Source organism: Dermochelys coriacea, chromosome 17 (genome assembly GCF_009764565.3).
Source record: "Dermochelys coriacea isolate rDerCor1 chromosome 17, rDerCor1.pri.v4, whole genome shotgun sequence".
In the NCBI taxonomy this organism is placed as follows: domain Eukaryota; kingdom Metazoa; phylum Chordata; order Testudines; family Dermochelyidae; genus Dermochelys; species Dermochelys coriacea.
In genome coordinates, this window is record NC_050084.1 from 9,471,499 (window position 1) to 9,486,135 (window position 14,637).

Below are 14,637 nucleotides of genomic sequence, written 5' to 3' on the forward strand. Positions count from 1 at the left end.
AGCATTAGATTAGAGTCTCTTAATGGCAAGGACAGTAAATAGTGCAAGACGGAAGGCATCTTGTGAACCATCAGTACTGCTCTTGAGGCTATTAAAAAGGGACATATTATTCCAGCTATTGCTCTCCCTCAAGCAAACCAGAGAAAGGAGGGACAGCAAAACTGACAAAAAGTTAGCCAGACAGAAAGAGGTATAGAAAGAAAGAGGTATAGAAAGGGAACGTATAAGAAAGGACAGCAAGGGAGAAAAAAGAGTGAAGAAAGGAAACAACTGAACTTATAAATGAAAGACTAATTTGGCTGAGTTTAATTGAAAAGCAAGAGATGATTCTAGTTTTGTCTGGTTCCATAGAAACTCTACCCCTTTGATTCTCCAATAGGATAAAAAGCACATCTCACTCCACCAATGAAACACAAAATAGTATTTCACCATCAGGGGGAAAAAGTTCTCATTGGCAGAATGCACCTTGAGAGCGGGCCTCTGGCTGTTTAGCCTACCTTGGGCTTTTGTCCCTAAGTGGGATCTCTTCCCAATGTCCATTTAAACGAGGAAAACAATATTCACTTCCAGAAGCTGTTGTGAAAATTTAGCCTTTGAAATTTATTCCTCCAGGGACTGCTTGTCTAACTTCCCCGACTTGCAGGCAAAGAAGGCTGCTTGCATGGGAAAAAAATTTACAGGTGCAAAACACAAGCCCAACTTCAGAGACTAGTTTGGGGCCATTTAAACAAGATGGCTTGCAAGACCGCATTTCTCAGATTTTATTGGATTGTTCCTCGTTCAAATGTTCCTAACACCCGTCCTATCATGAACTATTATTTTATATTTGCATTACAAGCAGCCCCAGTAAGGATCAGTTCCCCCTTGTATCAGGTGCTGTACATAACCCTATGAAAACACAATCCCTGTCCTGGAAGGTTTACAGTCTGGTCATGGTTCCTGCCCTAGCCAGGCCTTATTTTCTTGTCAGCTTGTCCAAACTTTGGTTCTGTGCCTAGTTCTGGCCCTGGTCCTACCCCTTGGCTCTGGTCCAAGCCCTGGTCTTACCCCAGATTCTAGCACAAACCTTGCTCCTCATCCTGCCCCCAACTCCATCCCCCTGGTTCTGCCCAAGCTGGGGTTCTGCCCTGTACTCCTATACAGGACGCCGCTCCCCCCGTGGAATGGTTAAATGGTTTCTCCCAGGGCCGAGGCCGCCCCGTACTGCCCGCGGGGGAGCTGCCTCACAGCGGCGAGGCGGGGATTGCGGGGGGTGCGCCATGGCGCTCGTAGCTCCGCCCCCTGGGTGGGGGGCGTGGCCTACCGACCCTGGCCCCGCCCCTACACCACATCCCCGGGCGCGGCGGCCATTTTGTCTCAGTGTCGGTCCTGCCTAGCGCGGCGGTGGTCGTTGGTGGTCGGTCAGTCCCGTAGCGCCCCGATCTGTGTCAGAGCCGGTCCGAAGGGCGGCTCCGTAGATGGCCAGCTTTCCCCCGAGTGTCAACGAGAAGCTCATCGGTGAGAGCCGGGGTGGGGGGAGGGCAGCGTCTGCGGGGTCGGGGCGGGAATGGGGTGGGGGAGGTACAGACGGGGAGGTGGGTATGGGGGCCCTGTGGGGTGGGAGAAAGTGGGTATGAGGGGGTCCTGGGGAGGTGGGCTGGGGGGTTGGGTTGAGTAGCGTGTGGCCACAGGTGGGATGGGGGGGAGATGCGCCCTGGGGGTTGGGGGGAGTGTGGGGAAGGGGGGGGGCCTGAAGGGGGGGAGTGTGGGGGCCTGGGGGTTGGGGGGGGAGTGTGGGGAAGGGGGGGCCTGGGGGTTGGGGGGGGAGTGTGGGGAAGGGGGGGCCTGGGGGTTGGGGGGGAGTGTGGGGGCCTGAAGGGGGGGGCCTGGGGGCCTGAAGGGGGGGGGTTGGGGGGTGGAGTGTGGGGGCCTGAAGGGGGGGGTTGGGGGGAGTGTGGGGGCCTGAAGGGGGGGCCTGGGGGTTGGGGGGGAGGTGGGGGCCTGAAGGGGGGGGCCCTGGGGGGAGTGTGGGGGCCATGTAGTCTGTAGCAGCAAAAACAACGAGGAGTCTTCTGGCACCTTAGAGACTCCCACATTTATTTGGGCATAAGCTTTCGTGGGCTAAAACCCACATCTGATGAAGTGGGTTTTAGCCACGAAGCTTATGCCCAAATAAATGTGGGAGTCTCTAAGGTGCCACAAAGACTCCTCGTTGTTTTAGTGAGGGGGGAATCTCTGGAGAGACTGGGGGGCAATACAAGCATCCTGGATCCCAGTGGGGTGAAATGTTGTTGGTGGTGAGAGGGGCCTTGCCAGGAGTTTGAGAGTGGATGGTGAGAGCGGGGTGTGGATACCAAGGAGGAACCCAGGCAGTGTTGACTATTAATAAGTGTGAAGGTACTATAGGCTTCCAGCTATATGGTTGCAAAAATAAAAACTATCAGTATCCTAGAATCTATAATGTGGTCGCTGTTTTGGGATGATCCAGCAAAGGTTTTGACCACATTATGGAGCATCTTGAGATGCCTTAGGGTGGAGGGGAGAGAGATACAGTATATATTCCATGGCGGGGGAAGGACACGTAGCTATAGAGGAGTTTTTCAGACTGTGCATGTCAACTCCTCCATTTAACTTGATGCAGCAAAGTCTTTGGTCCTTGCCTTTTCAGTTTTGAAATAAGAGGTGGCTGGTAGTTGTGTGAAATCATAGAAATATAGATTTCAGTCAACGTATTAAGTAAAAAATGGATTGTTTGACTATCAACAAGGTTCTTTTGTTAAGCTATGTATTTCAGTCACTTGGTTAAAAAAAAAATTGCCTTGTATATATAATAGTGCACTTTTATGTGAAGCTTTATTTTTGGTAATACCAAAAAAAATTCCAACAAAACCTGCAGATAAGGATAGCAAGGGATTTCTAATGAAAAAAAAAAAGATAATATATGAGATACTTTGTTTAACTATTTTGGACACTTTCTACTGGTGATTTTTTAAAATAGTTCCTTTTAAAGCCACAAAATAAATAAATAATACATATTTGCACTGTTACCAATGTTGATTTCTTTTTTGGGAACAGTCAATAGCTGCCATTGCATGTGTGGGTTTCTCATGTACTCACAGAAAACCTCTCCTTCCTGTATGAATACAGACAGCATGTGAGAAACCAGCCTGGGGCGGTTATCCCTTCATGAAGGGCAGGGCTGTTGCACAATTCCTTCCATTCATATTAGGGAGGCACAAGCTGGAGCAGCAATTGATATTGAAGTAGGAAAAAATCCATAACAAATACTTGCATGTTTAATAAACATTTTTAAAATTTCATAACAACCATGGTGATATTTTTCTACCCCTTCCTTTTAAATTTGCATTTGTAAAAATGGACTTGATAAGCATCATTTTGTCCTCTTAAATCTGGCTGGTGTAATGAGACAATAAAACTGCCCCTCCACTTAAATTGGAGCGAGAAGATATTCTTTGTTCGAGTCGAGTAAATAAGAATAAAATATTTATTAATCTGATTGCCTGATGCTAGGTTCTTCTGTTATTTTCCACTCATTTCTAGTGAGTATTTGGTATAAAAATCTCTCTCTGTTTGCCTGACAATACATCAGTGGTGGTGGTTTGTTTATGTGGGCTGATGAGACTAATGTAACTGACTTGCACACACTTAATGTTAAATTAAAAATTTCAAGTACATTTTCTATTCAGTTCTACTGAAAATATTTTCTTGAATTGCAGAGAGGCAAGTTTTGGTGCTATCTGTATGCTGGAGGTTAGAGTAGTTTAAATAATAGTTTCAACAGACTCATAAATGAGATTTCAGCTGGGTTCATATTAGCTTGAGATGTGGTTTTTCCTGTTGGTTATTAAGTACATTTCTGCTGTTTAATGACCTGAAGTTTTGCAGTCACTACTAAGGAAGACTTTAAATGAATTTATTGTGACACAGCCATTTTCTAGCGAAAAATTAGTTTTAACTTGTGTCTGATTTTAAGCCAAAATATCAGCAGAAATCTCTACATTGTTGGTAATAAATTTAAAATATGCTGAATCTCTTGTTCACATTTTAAATGGGATTTCCTTTTTGTTTTTTTTAGCAAGATCACGTCATATAGGAGAACTCTTGGCCCCAACATCTCCTTTTGATAAGAAGTGTGGACGTGAAAACTGGACTGTTGCCTTTGCACCTGATGGATCTTACTTTGCATGGTCACAAGGACATCGCATAGTAAAGCTTGTTCCCTGGACTAAATGCTTTAATAACTTGTAAGATTAAAAATTGTGCTGTTGATATCAAATTCACTTTCTCCTATTTCTTCATTTTGTAAAAGAAATATGAGGTGACCTGCAAATAAATAAACATGATGGTGTGCTGTTTTTGCTTCTTTAAGATGTATAAATGAGAGATTGGGTTATTTGGGTTTTTAATCTATAAATTGTCTTGATTCTTACATAAGTGGGAGGAGTCTATGGACAAAGGGAGAACTAGTGATACCACAAGTGAAAGACAGACTTGTGCAATGAGAGAGGGAAGTGAGTTTTAAACTTGTACTTTTTAACACTAGATCAGCTTCCTGAAACATTCAGAGAGAAGCTCTTTTAAAAGATTCAGATAGCCTACCTCTTCAGTTGAGGACTGAGAACTCCCACTCCAGTTCTTTGCTTCTCCAACAACATCAGGAAACATGACCTTATATTCTTGACATCTCTAAGCTTAAAAAACAAGTAGAATATTGTCAGCATTTTTTCAGCACATTTTTTTTCAGCCCAAAAAAACAGCACATTTTTGTTTCATTTGCAGGTCACTTTTAAGTCCATCTGGAAGTTGGTAAATTACATCTTTGTAATTGACAGCTGCATTTCCCTGTATAGCAAATACATTTTCTCTGCACTTGTGCTCAGTTTATTAAGTCTGGTGTGCAGGCTTATCTCTTACTATGATTTTTCTAATTAAATGTGTTTTGAATGGCGTATTGGTGAGTAGTAGCAGAACAGAAAGGATCCCTTCCTGCCCCAATCTTTTATATAAAAAATGATTCAAATACTTAACTGTAATATAAATTCAGATTCTCACTAAAATCTTCAGTTTAAGTATAGTATTTAAAATGTTGTCTTTCATGAAGGGTTAAAGAAGCTATCTGCTCCATACGGAGGCAGAATTAGGCAACTAAAATTTATTGCTATAATGAGAGGAGTTTGCCATATCTGAAAACCTTCTTCACAACTGAGGAACAAGGGACAGTCAATTTAAAATCTTAAGTGAAGGTATTAATTTTAGATACAGTGGCGATATGTGCATTATGACTGTCCATAGATTTAGTGAAATAAAATACTGAGTTAATTATGTTTATAGAGTAAAGCTTATTCTTTCTAAAATGCTGACTTGTTTTACAGCTTGTTGCATGGCACAAAGAATGTTGCAAATTCAGTCAATGCAAGACTGTCAAGACAGAACAGTGATAGTGGTCAAAAAATAAGCCTTGCGAGCATATAATAGACTGTGGTGATATAGTCTGGAGTCTTGCTTTTGGGTCTTCAGTGCCTGAAAAACAGAGTCGCTGTGTGAATATAGAATGGCATCGGTTCAAATTTGGGCAAGATCAGCTTCTGCTTGCAACTGGCTTGAACAACGGGCGCATCAAAATATGGGATGTATACACAGGTACAGGAACTTGTTCAAATGTATGTCTTGCCATTGTCATTTAAAAATGCAGCATTGTAGCTCTATCATAAACTAGAATAACTAGATTCTAAATATATTGGTTTATGAATGCTAATTTGAAAAGTGCAGTTAAAGTGAACTAATTTAGGCCTAAAAATAGAAGGGACCATTGCAACTACAATTGTACTAAAGAAATGCTGTTGAAAAGAGAAATGGTTTAGTTTGCGCTTCAGCGTCTCCAGGCTAAGATGGCAGGTTACCTACCAAACCACCACTGTCTTGTTGCTTTGTGAAATCTCACCTGAAATGCGCTTTAGAAGTGTCATTTGGATGTGGTAGAGAACAGTGTGGCATAGGGAAAGAAATACTAATTTAGGCCTCGGTCCGTAAAAGTGTGTAAGTAAGTGCTTGACTTGAGGCACTTGAATTTTTTTTTTTAAAGCAAAACACAGCATTCCAGGTAGGGAAGAGTTTCCTTTAGCACTTTGGTTATGGGGAAGGTTTTTTAGAAATATTTGTTTTCCCCCACTTTTTTTATAAGCAATACTAATCTGGTTAAGATAGGCTAATGGTCTGTGATCTTTGAAGCTGCAAGGGAGAAGGGGATCCTGCAATCTAACTTGTAATTACCATTATATTGGGCTGCAACTAACTCCTGGTCACTTAGCAATGAAATTACTTAATGAATATTAGGGAAGTTGCTATTGAAAAACTTCCTATTTGAAGTTAAGAAGAAAACCATGCATTCATCTCAAGTTAAAAGGTAATTCACTTAGACATCTAATTTTGTTAGTGTATAGATCAGAAGTTTAGCTTTTCCACCTAGTCAGAGTTGAAAGATTAAATGCAGTTTATCACTATGAAGTATGTATACAAGATTAATTTCTTCACATGTTTTAGATATGTCTGTGCTCTAGCCAGTCTCCAAAAGTAGACAAGGAGGAAGGAATTTTATCTTTAAGCTTTGTTTGTGGGCATTTAATTTGAGTAAAAGAACTACTATGTGCTTTCTCTTAATTGTGCAACAGGAAAACTCCTCCTTAACCTGATGGACCATACTGAAGTGGTCAGAGATTTAACTTTTGCCCCAGATGGCAGCCTGATATTAGTATCTGCATCAAGAGACAAAACGCTGAGAGTGTGGGACCTGAAAGATGATGGTACAGTTTTGTTTTATTTGGTGGGTTTTTTTTTTTTTTTTTTTTTTTGGAAAAGTCACCTGTTGGGAGAGCATAGAGCAATCTTTCTGCAGTTGTCAGCAGTAATATCAATGTATATTTTGGATTTTTAAATCTTTATTGACCTCAGCCCCCTTCTAGTAATCATTTAATCTTCATCCCATATAGTGCAGACTATATTTACCCCTCGGCAAGGAGCATGTATTTGAGGTTCAGCAGCCATTTACAGTGGTATGTGTGCTGACCCTGCTGGTCAAGGTACAGAGTTCTGAGGTAACTTTTATACAGCCAGAGTCTCTTTAAAACAAAAAAGTAGTTTAGAACAACAGTACAGTGTCTTTCAAAAAATCTCTTGCATAAAATGTTAAATAAAACTGGATTTGGACTATTCCTGCGGGTTACTAATCTGGAACTAATATTCCTAGTTTTGCCGTTTTTTTTCCTTTGCAGGAAATATGATGAAGGTATTAAGAGGGCACCAGAATTGGGTGTATGGCTGTGCTTTTTCTCCAGACTCTTCCATTCTGTGTTCCGTTGGAGCCAGTAAAGCAGTATGTGTCAGAGTTTCTTGTTCCTAAGTTTATTCTTGAATTGTGCATATAATCACTTTAAATCTAAGTAACAAATAAAGCTTGTGCTCGGTGTCATGAACTTGTAATGTTTTTATGATGATGCAAGAAGTTGCATGAAAGAAATTGAAGTAAACTACCTAAGATGCCTTCATATACTGATTTATGAACTGAGAACTTGCACTGCTTTTAGTTGAAGAAACTTTAAGCATCCTTTGAAGTAGCTTGCACATCTGCATCTGTTCATAAAATAAAAACCAAGGAAAGTAAAATGTGTAGTGTTAAGAATGGAAGATTTAGGCTAACGTTTTCATCAAATTATCTTGCTGTTGATTTTATCCTTTCTATTTCCTGCTCAATTAAAAGGACTTTTCAAAGTCTGAGCTGGTCATGGTCTCTTCTGCTGAACAAAAATGTTTCTACATATTCTCAAATACAACTAGCACTCATATGTTAAAACATCTAGAATGAAGAACAGCATTGGTTCTGTTTCCATCTGTATTCTAATGTCCTGCTAGAGAACTGAAAGCAGTGCAGGTAAAGCACGTTTTACAATAAACTGCTCTTCTTGGCACTGAAAAACTATTAGTATAAAATAGAGGAAAGGGAAAAGACTAGTATATAGTTTCTATTAATAGTACTAAAGTTAATTGATTAGCAAAACCATAATTAATGTGAACATTGAAGACTAGTAGCTAGGATAATTGTTAGAATGCATTTTATATGTAAAAAAAAAAAAGTCTGGTAAATTAACAGTTCAGATTTGATAGAGAACAGTTTGTTCCTTTAAAATAGAACAGATGTGGATGTATTCATTGATATTTTTAGGCTGTGTGTTTTCCATAAGCTTCTTGCTTTCCCTGTCACAGGTGGTGGCAGCAATATTGGTGTGATTGAGATTAAGCTGGCACCACTCACACAGGCGCACAATGGTGTTAGCTGGGCAGAAAGAGTGGCATCTCTGGCTACCAGGCTGGGGGCGAACTTTACCATAGGACGAAGTAACCTTGCATTCGACTGTAAGGTGTACTGTACGTACGCAGGTGCTGGTTGATGTCCACTTTCTGCTTTTTTTCTTTCTTTCTTTTTATTTTTTAATTTTCACAGCAGTGAAACCCATTGACTCCTAAAACTTAAATTTTATTTTCCAGTTTTATGGAATGTTGGGGTCTTACTAGTGAAACTGGTCAACATGATACTTCTAACTAACTGACTTAAAAATGGTTTCATTTTAGTAAAGTGTGTGAGGCACTAATACTATTTTCTTTGGTTAAACTTAAGTTGTTTGCATTTTATCTGTCTGAGACATTGTTAGTATTTAATCTGCAAGTAAAATTGTACTGGGGGGAGGAGACCTAAAGAGCACTTACAGGGACAGATTTAATATATAGTTCTGTACCCATAAATTGTTAGCCTATTTTCTGTAACATTACATTAAAACATAATAGATCCTTCATATTAAGATATTCTGCACAGTTTTCAGTGCAGTTTTATATGATGTAGAACTGCATGTAAAATCCCCCCAAATTAGTATTGTATTCAATTTCTGTAGTAAGATTTACAGTAAGCTGGGTAAATCATAGTACTCAAATGTTTATTTGTTGATATAATTAAACTTAAGATGCATAAACTTTTTTTAATAATGTGGTTAGACTTCCTTGTTATGTTGCCAAAGACATTTCTTTTGGCTGTGAAAATTCTCTTTGCTTGCAGTATCTGTTTCTCTTCCTAGGCTGACGTTGGTGATCCAAGCGTATTGTAAACATGATCTTAAACTCAAAGGGGATGCCACTGGAGTAACAATATGTTAACCTTACTTTTTCTGTCTGTATATTTCTTAAATTTTGGTAGTTACTGAAAAGAGGGGACTGTAGTGCTTAACCCTATTTATTTCTGTGTATTTTAATAAAATAGTTTCGTAACATGGATTTCAGTAAAACTACATGGTTAAATTGCATTGCCTTTCTTATATTTTGGCTTATTTTTAAATACATTTAACAAACTTAAGTTATAATTTGCATGTCTGCTTTAATATTTTTAAAAACTGATTTTAATCAGAGTATGACACGAGCATATTTCTTAATGGTAGTAATTTATAATGCTTGATTTAATATAATCCTCAGTAAAACTAGCAGACAGTTAAGAAATGTAAATGCTGCACTGGTAACTGAGCAAAAGCTATAACATTAGCTTTTCTAATTTCAGGTTTTTCTTTGGGATATGGATAAGTACTCCATGATTCGTAAACTAGAAGGACATCACAATGATGTTGTAGCTTGTGAGTTTTCCCCTGATGGAGCTTTACTGGCTACTGCATCTTATGATACTCGAGTTTATGTCTGGGATCCCCATATTGGAGTTATTCTAATGGAATTTGGGTAAGCGAGTATTTAAATGTGTTAATTTTTAGTTCCCTCCTGGAATTTACAAAAGGATCTGACCACAGTTTATACCTAATGAAAATGCAAGGGGTGACAAAGTTATGGAATTGTTGCATGTTTGGATTTAATAAGATACGATATCAAATAACTAACTTGGTTACAGTTTTATTTATTTAAATAAGACAATCAGGCAATACTTTAATATAGCACTTTACCGGAAGGGAACATATGTTCCAGCTCTCTGTAACCGGAGAAGTGGTGACAGCATATTTCAATTCACATCTAGAAGTGAAGAGTTTTGGGGAAGTTAGTTATAGGATGTGAGAGACAGATTTCAAATCAGGTCGTTATTACTGACAGCTGTGGCAACCAGCAGTTCCTAATAAGTTAAAAATATCTTTCAATGGGTTATTCATCACAGAAAACATCTGCAATAAGAAATACCTTTATCATCACAGAATGTAATTGGATCATAAGCACCCCTTATCAATACCCTGTCTTGTTTATTATAATGTACTTCTGTAGACATCCTTCATTAGTTGAGAAGGGTCCCTTTCTGGACCCTGGACTCTTACCAACTGAGAGGAGCAGGGAATAATTAGATAGTCCACTACTTGATTAAGTTGCTGAGCATTGGTCATACACTCAGTTCAGTTTAAAAACAGACACTGAGGCCTTAGAATCCAGACACACTTTGGCTAATACAACACGGATTCTGGGAGTATTCAATATACAAAGAATTATGAGTTTAACGTACACAAATCATAACCGGTTAATATTTACTAACAGAATTGCTAAAATGGTTCAAGATCTTATAAAAATCTAAGGTATGCCCGTTAATTGCACAGTAATTGAAAAGAGAATGCAGGGGCTGGACTAGATGACCTCTTGAGATCCCTCCAGTTCCATGATTCTTATTTGGTTTGCGACTAGTAAATGAGAAAAACTCAGCTTTGGACAGTAGAAGGTAGAGAAGTACCATATTGGCACCAAACAGTAAGATTTTATTCCCTGGGAGAAAACTGCTCTATCTCGAAGTTATTAAATTCCCCCGTTTTAAAATGTAAAAGATTATTTTTGAGATGAACAATTAGCTCGAAACTCAGTTTCTGGAGAGTACTTTCTCTGTAATTGAAAATGTGTAATTCAAGACTTTGGTGCTTTAAATCTACTAGTGGAAGTGTCTTCAGTATATAACTAATACTGTGGTGCCTTTTGTAGAGCTCTGCAGCAGTATCCCTTAATTCATACTTCAGACACTAATGTAAAAAAAAAAAAATTCTCTTGAGGTCTATCACGGATCATGGCTAACAGAAACGCCTACATAGTTTTCAGTGGTTATGCTGTTAACTGAGCCTGTCTGTCTGTCTACAGGCATCTGTTTCCTGCTCCGACTCCAATATTTGCTGGGGGAGCGAATGACAGATGGGTGAGATCTGTGTCTTTTAGTTATGATGGACTGCATATTGCAAGCCTTGCTGATGATAAGTAAGTATGAGGAAAGAGTTGTCAGTCCTTGCTTCTTCCCAGTAATTAAAAATTTCTTGTACTACGCACAACTTACTTTTTAAACTGAGAACTGACTGACTGCTTGTACCATGCCTTGCTGTCTGAATGGTGGTCTGTTGTAAAACTCTCTCCCATAGCCATATAAAAAAACAAGAGATGGTGTACAGGGTAGATGACTTAAATAGCATTATAATATACAAAGGGTGGAAAAATAAAGGCCCTTATTTGGCTTGATTTCAATAAATCATTGAAATAGCGTGCTTCTGTGTCTGGTTGAATGACTTTTTTCAAGAAAAAATGAACCATATGATTACTTGGTTCATCCTGTTTTACTTTTGTACTTGTGTATGGTTTTGTTAATGACTGACAGTCAATTTTTAAAATAGAAGATTTTGAAGATAGGAAAGGCATCCTGTCTAAGACAAGGAAACACTTTACCTTGTCTCAGTAGCTTGCTAAAATGAATACTGAGAACTCCTAGCAGAAATAACTGCTAAAGTTTTGAGACTCAGTCTACACTTTCAGATCATTTGGCTGCAGTAACTTAATTTTTTTTGCATGCTGTTACTAAGTCTGTAGTGTCTATTACAAACTCTTCAAACGATAGTCACTTACTTTATATTTCTTTAGAATTGGTATCTGTGTGATGCACAAATATAAAGTTATATTTGACTCTATCAGTGGTTTTCAACCTGTGGTCCGTGGACCCCTGGGGATCTGCAGACTGTTCAAGATTTCCAAAGGAGTCGGCGCCTCCATTTGAAATTTTCTAGAGGTCTGCAAATGAAAGGTTGAAAACCACTGGACTAGATGACTGCAGGTGAAGATGGTACATTATAAATACATAATATATTTTTCTTTCTGAGGTTAACACTTCATAAATTATAGTAGTGCATTAAAGAAATTGGTTACTCTACCTTTAACAGCTGACCTTTTTTTTCCTTCCAGAATGGTGAGGTTCTGGAGTATTGATGAAGATTATCCTGTACAAGTTGCACCTTTGAACAATGGGCTTTGCTGTGCCTTTTCTACTGATGGCAGTGTTCTAGCTGCTGGGCAAGTATACAGCTAATAAATCATACTTAATGCTTATGCAGCAGTATTCATCCTCAAAGGACTTTGAAAATGTTAACTAACAATTCTAGCTTCCTCATTTCTAAATGCCATTTTGTTGCTTTTGATTGTTTGAAAGAGGGATCAAAGCTTAGACAAGCAAGCCTTGAGTTCAGCACCACCAAGAGTTTAACAAGCATAGTCTCACTTTATTTCTCTTTAGTTATTTAGGGAATGATCAAGCAAACCACAAACATGGGCCTGACTCATATACACTACAACAGCACAGTGCAAGTGCTGTAAAAGCCCTTTAGCCATCCAGGGTAGAATTCTCCTTGTGCAGGTACTACACCAGGCAGCCCTGCACAGACCCCTTGAATTCCCTAGCATGGTGCACTGCTATATATAGTCTGAGCAGCTCAGTGTCTGCTGCCACCATAGCTTGAGAGAGACCTGAGTGAGATCTGCTGAGTGCTTTTCAGCCCCAGCCCAAAATCCTAGGAGCAGAGCATGCAATCTCAACTATGCTATCTAACATCTAGAGTTAGAGAACAAGTAGTTTAGAGGAGAGGATTTCTCTGGCCTTCTCCCAACTATCGAAGTATAAGGGTGTGCAATTCTGAAAGTAATTCTGTGGAATAATTGACTTTTATGTGTTTGTGTGCAGAACGCATGATGGAAGCGTGTACTTCTGGACAACTCCAAAACATGTGTCCAGTCTTCAACACTTGTGTCGCATGGCGGTTAGAAGAGTGATGCCTACTAGCCAAGTCAAGAACCTGCCTGTCCCTTCAAAAGTGGTGGAGTTTCTTTCCTACCTGACTTAAAAAAAAAAAAAAAAAAAAAGAATCCAAAAACCCCAAAATCCCTAGCATGTGACCAGTCTGCTGAAACTGGTAAAATTACTGGTACATTTTTACAACCTTGAAGCTTCAAACTCTACAAGTTTTCAAGATCTATTTAAATTTGGTACATCTAAAAAAATTGTCCTGCAATTTGACAATGGAGTTTTTAATGTTTATAGAAAAATACAGTAGAAATATTTCTGAAGTTCTCAAGACAATTTTCTAAAATCTAACTGTGAAAACATGTACATATGTAGATGTGTAAGCAGCTATGTGTTATCAGTGGACCTTTTACATTGCTTTTCTGATTCAGTGTATATCGTGTATATATTTCTGTAGAGCCGTCAGTGCTGTAAAGCAGAAGGATAGCTATTATTCTGGGACACTGAGTTACAGATATTAATTTAAAGAAGCTTAACTGCTTTGTACGTACATACATTAGTTGGGGTTCAGGATGCTGATCCACAGATACAAAATTGTTCATTTTGTGGGAAGATACAGCTTAGTTTTCATTAGTGCTGATGTGTGTTTAAGAGAAGTAAGTTGAGTGAGGGATGGATTAGATAGAATATAAGTCTGGAACTATAAGTTTCAATTAGCAAACATGTTTGTCATCTAAAGCAGGCCTTAATTTTTGCGACAACAAAGGTTAAATTTAAACCCTGAGTTGTGATTAAGAAAAATATCCTTTACATTTCTGAAATCTAACTACTGTAATGTTGCCTGATATGTTGTCTGTAATATGTGAAGTTTACAGACTTGTATTATTCTGTGACCCTATAATATCTCTTGAGGGGGTGATATTGGTTAACTGCCAAAGATAAGCAAAATGTTTGCTTCTGCCTTCTGTTATTTATCTGTTCCTAGCAGATATAAAGAATGTATGCATTGCATAAAATGCCTGATTATATATTTTTTGTTTTTTTTATTAAAGACTTGTACAAAAACCTCACTTTTCTGAAACCATGATGTCTGGTGCCTTTTTTGTATGCAAGGAGGTGTTGGTTATGAAAATAATTAAGTAGTTTTAGTGGAAATCTGTTAAACTATATTGTGATAATACTCTAAACCCTCAAGGGCATAGTACAGTGCATATAATGAAGGAGGGTTGGTAGTGTTAAATCACATGTCAGTATATCTGAAAGTATTTAAGTTTCTCAAAAGACCTTCCAAAAGTACGAAAGATACTCTTAGGACATATGTACACCATACTTTTGTTGGCATAGCTGTGCTGACAAAAGATCCTAGTGTAGATGCAGTAATACTAGTGCTTTTACTGGTATAGGGGTGGCTTGGGGGCTGGAATAAACTCTACTAGTAACAGTGGTCTGTAAGTGATAGGATTAAAGTTACTTATGGACAGAGTAGCAGAATTATTGCACAATTACTATACTGGGGTGTTAACTTCCAGCTAATGATGGCAATTTAAGGAAGAAAAGTTTGATTACAAGACATCTGTACT

General features: G+C 38.8%; 1 protein-coding gene across 1 annotated transcript; it reads left to right on the forward strand.

Moving 5' to 3' along the window:
• The first annotated feature begins 1,340 nt into the window (after window positions 1–1,340).
• Window positions 1,341–14,138, forward strand: WSB1 (WD repeat and SOCS box containing 1). The gene is given in 10 exon segments (XM_038375761.2): window positions 1,341–1,497; window positions 4,076–4,244; window positions 5,373–5,443; window positions 5,446–5,640; window positions 6,669–6,800; window positions 7,269–7,369; window positions 9,593–9,765; window positions 11,143–11,256; window positions 12,226–12,333; window positions 12,998–14,138. Coding segments are annotated over 10 exon segments (1,263 nt in total). The 5' UTR covers window positions 1,341–1,457; the 3' UTR covers window positions 13,158–14,138.
• Window positions 14,139–14,637: the final 499 nt, after the last annotated feature.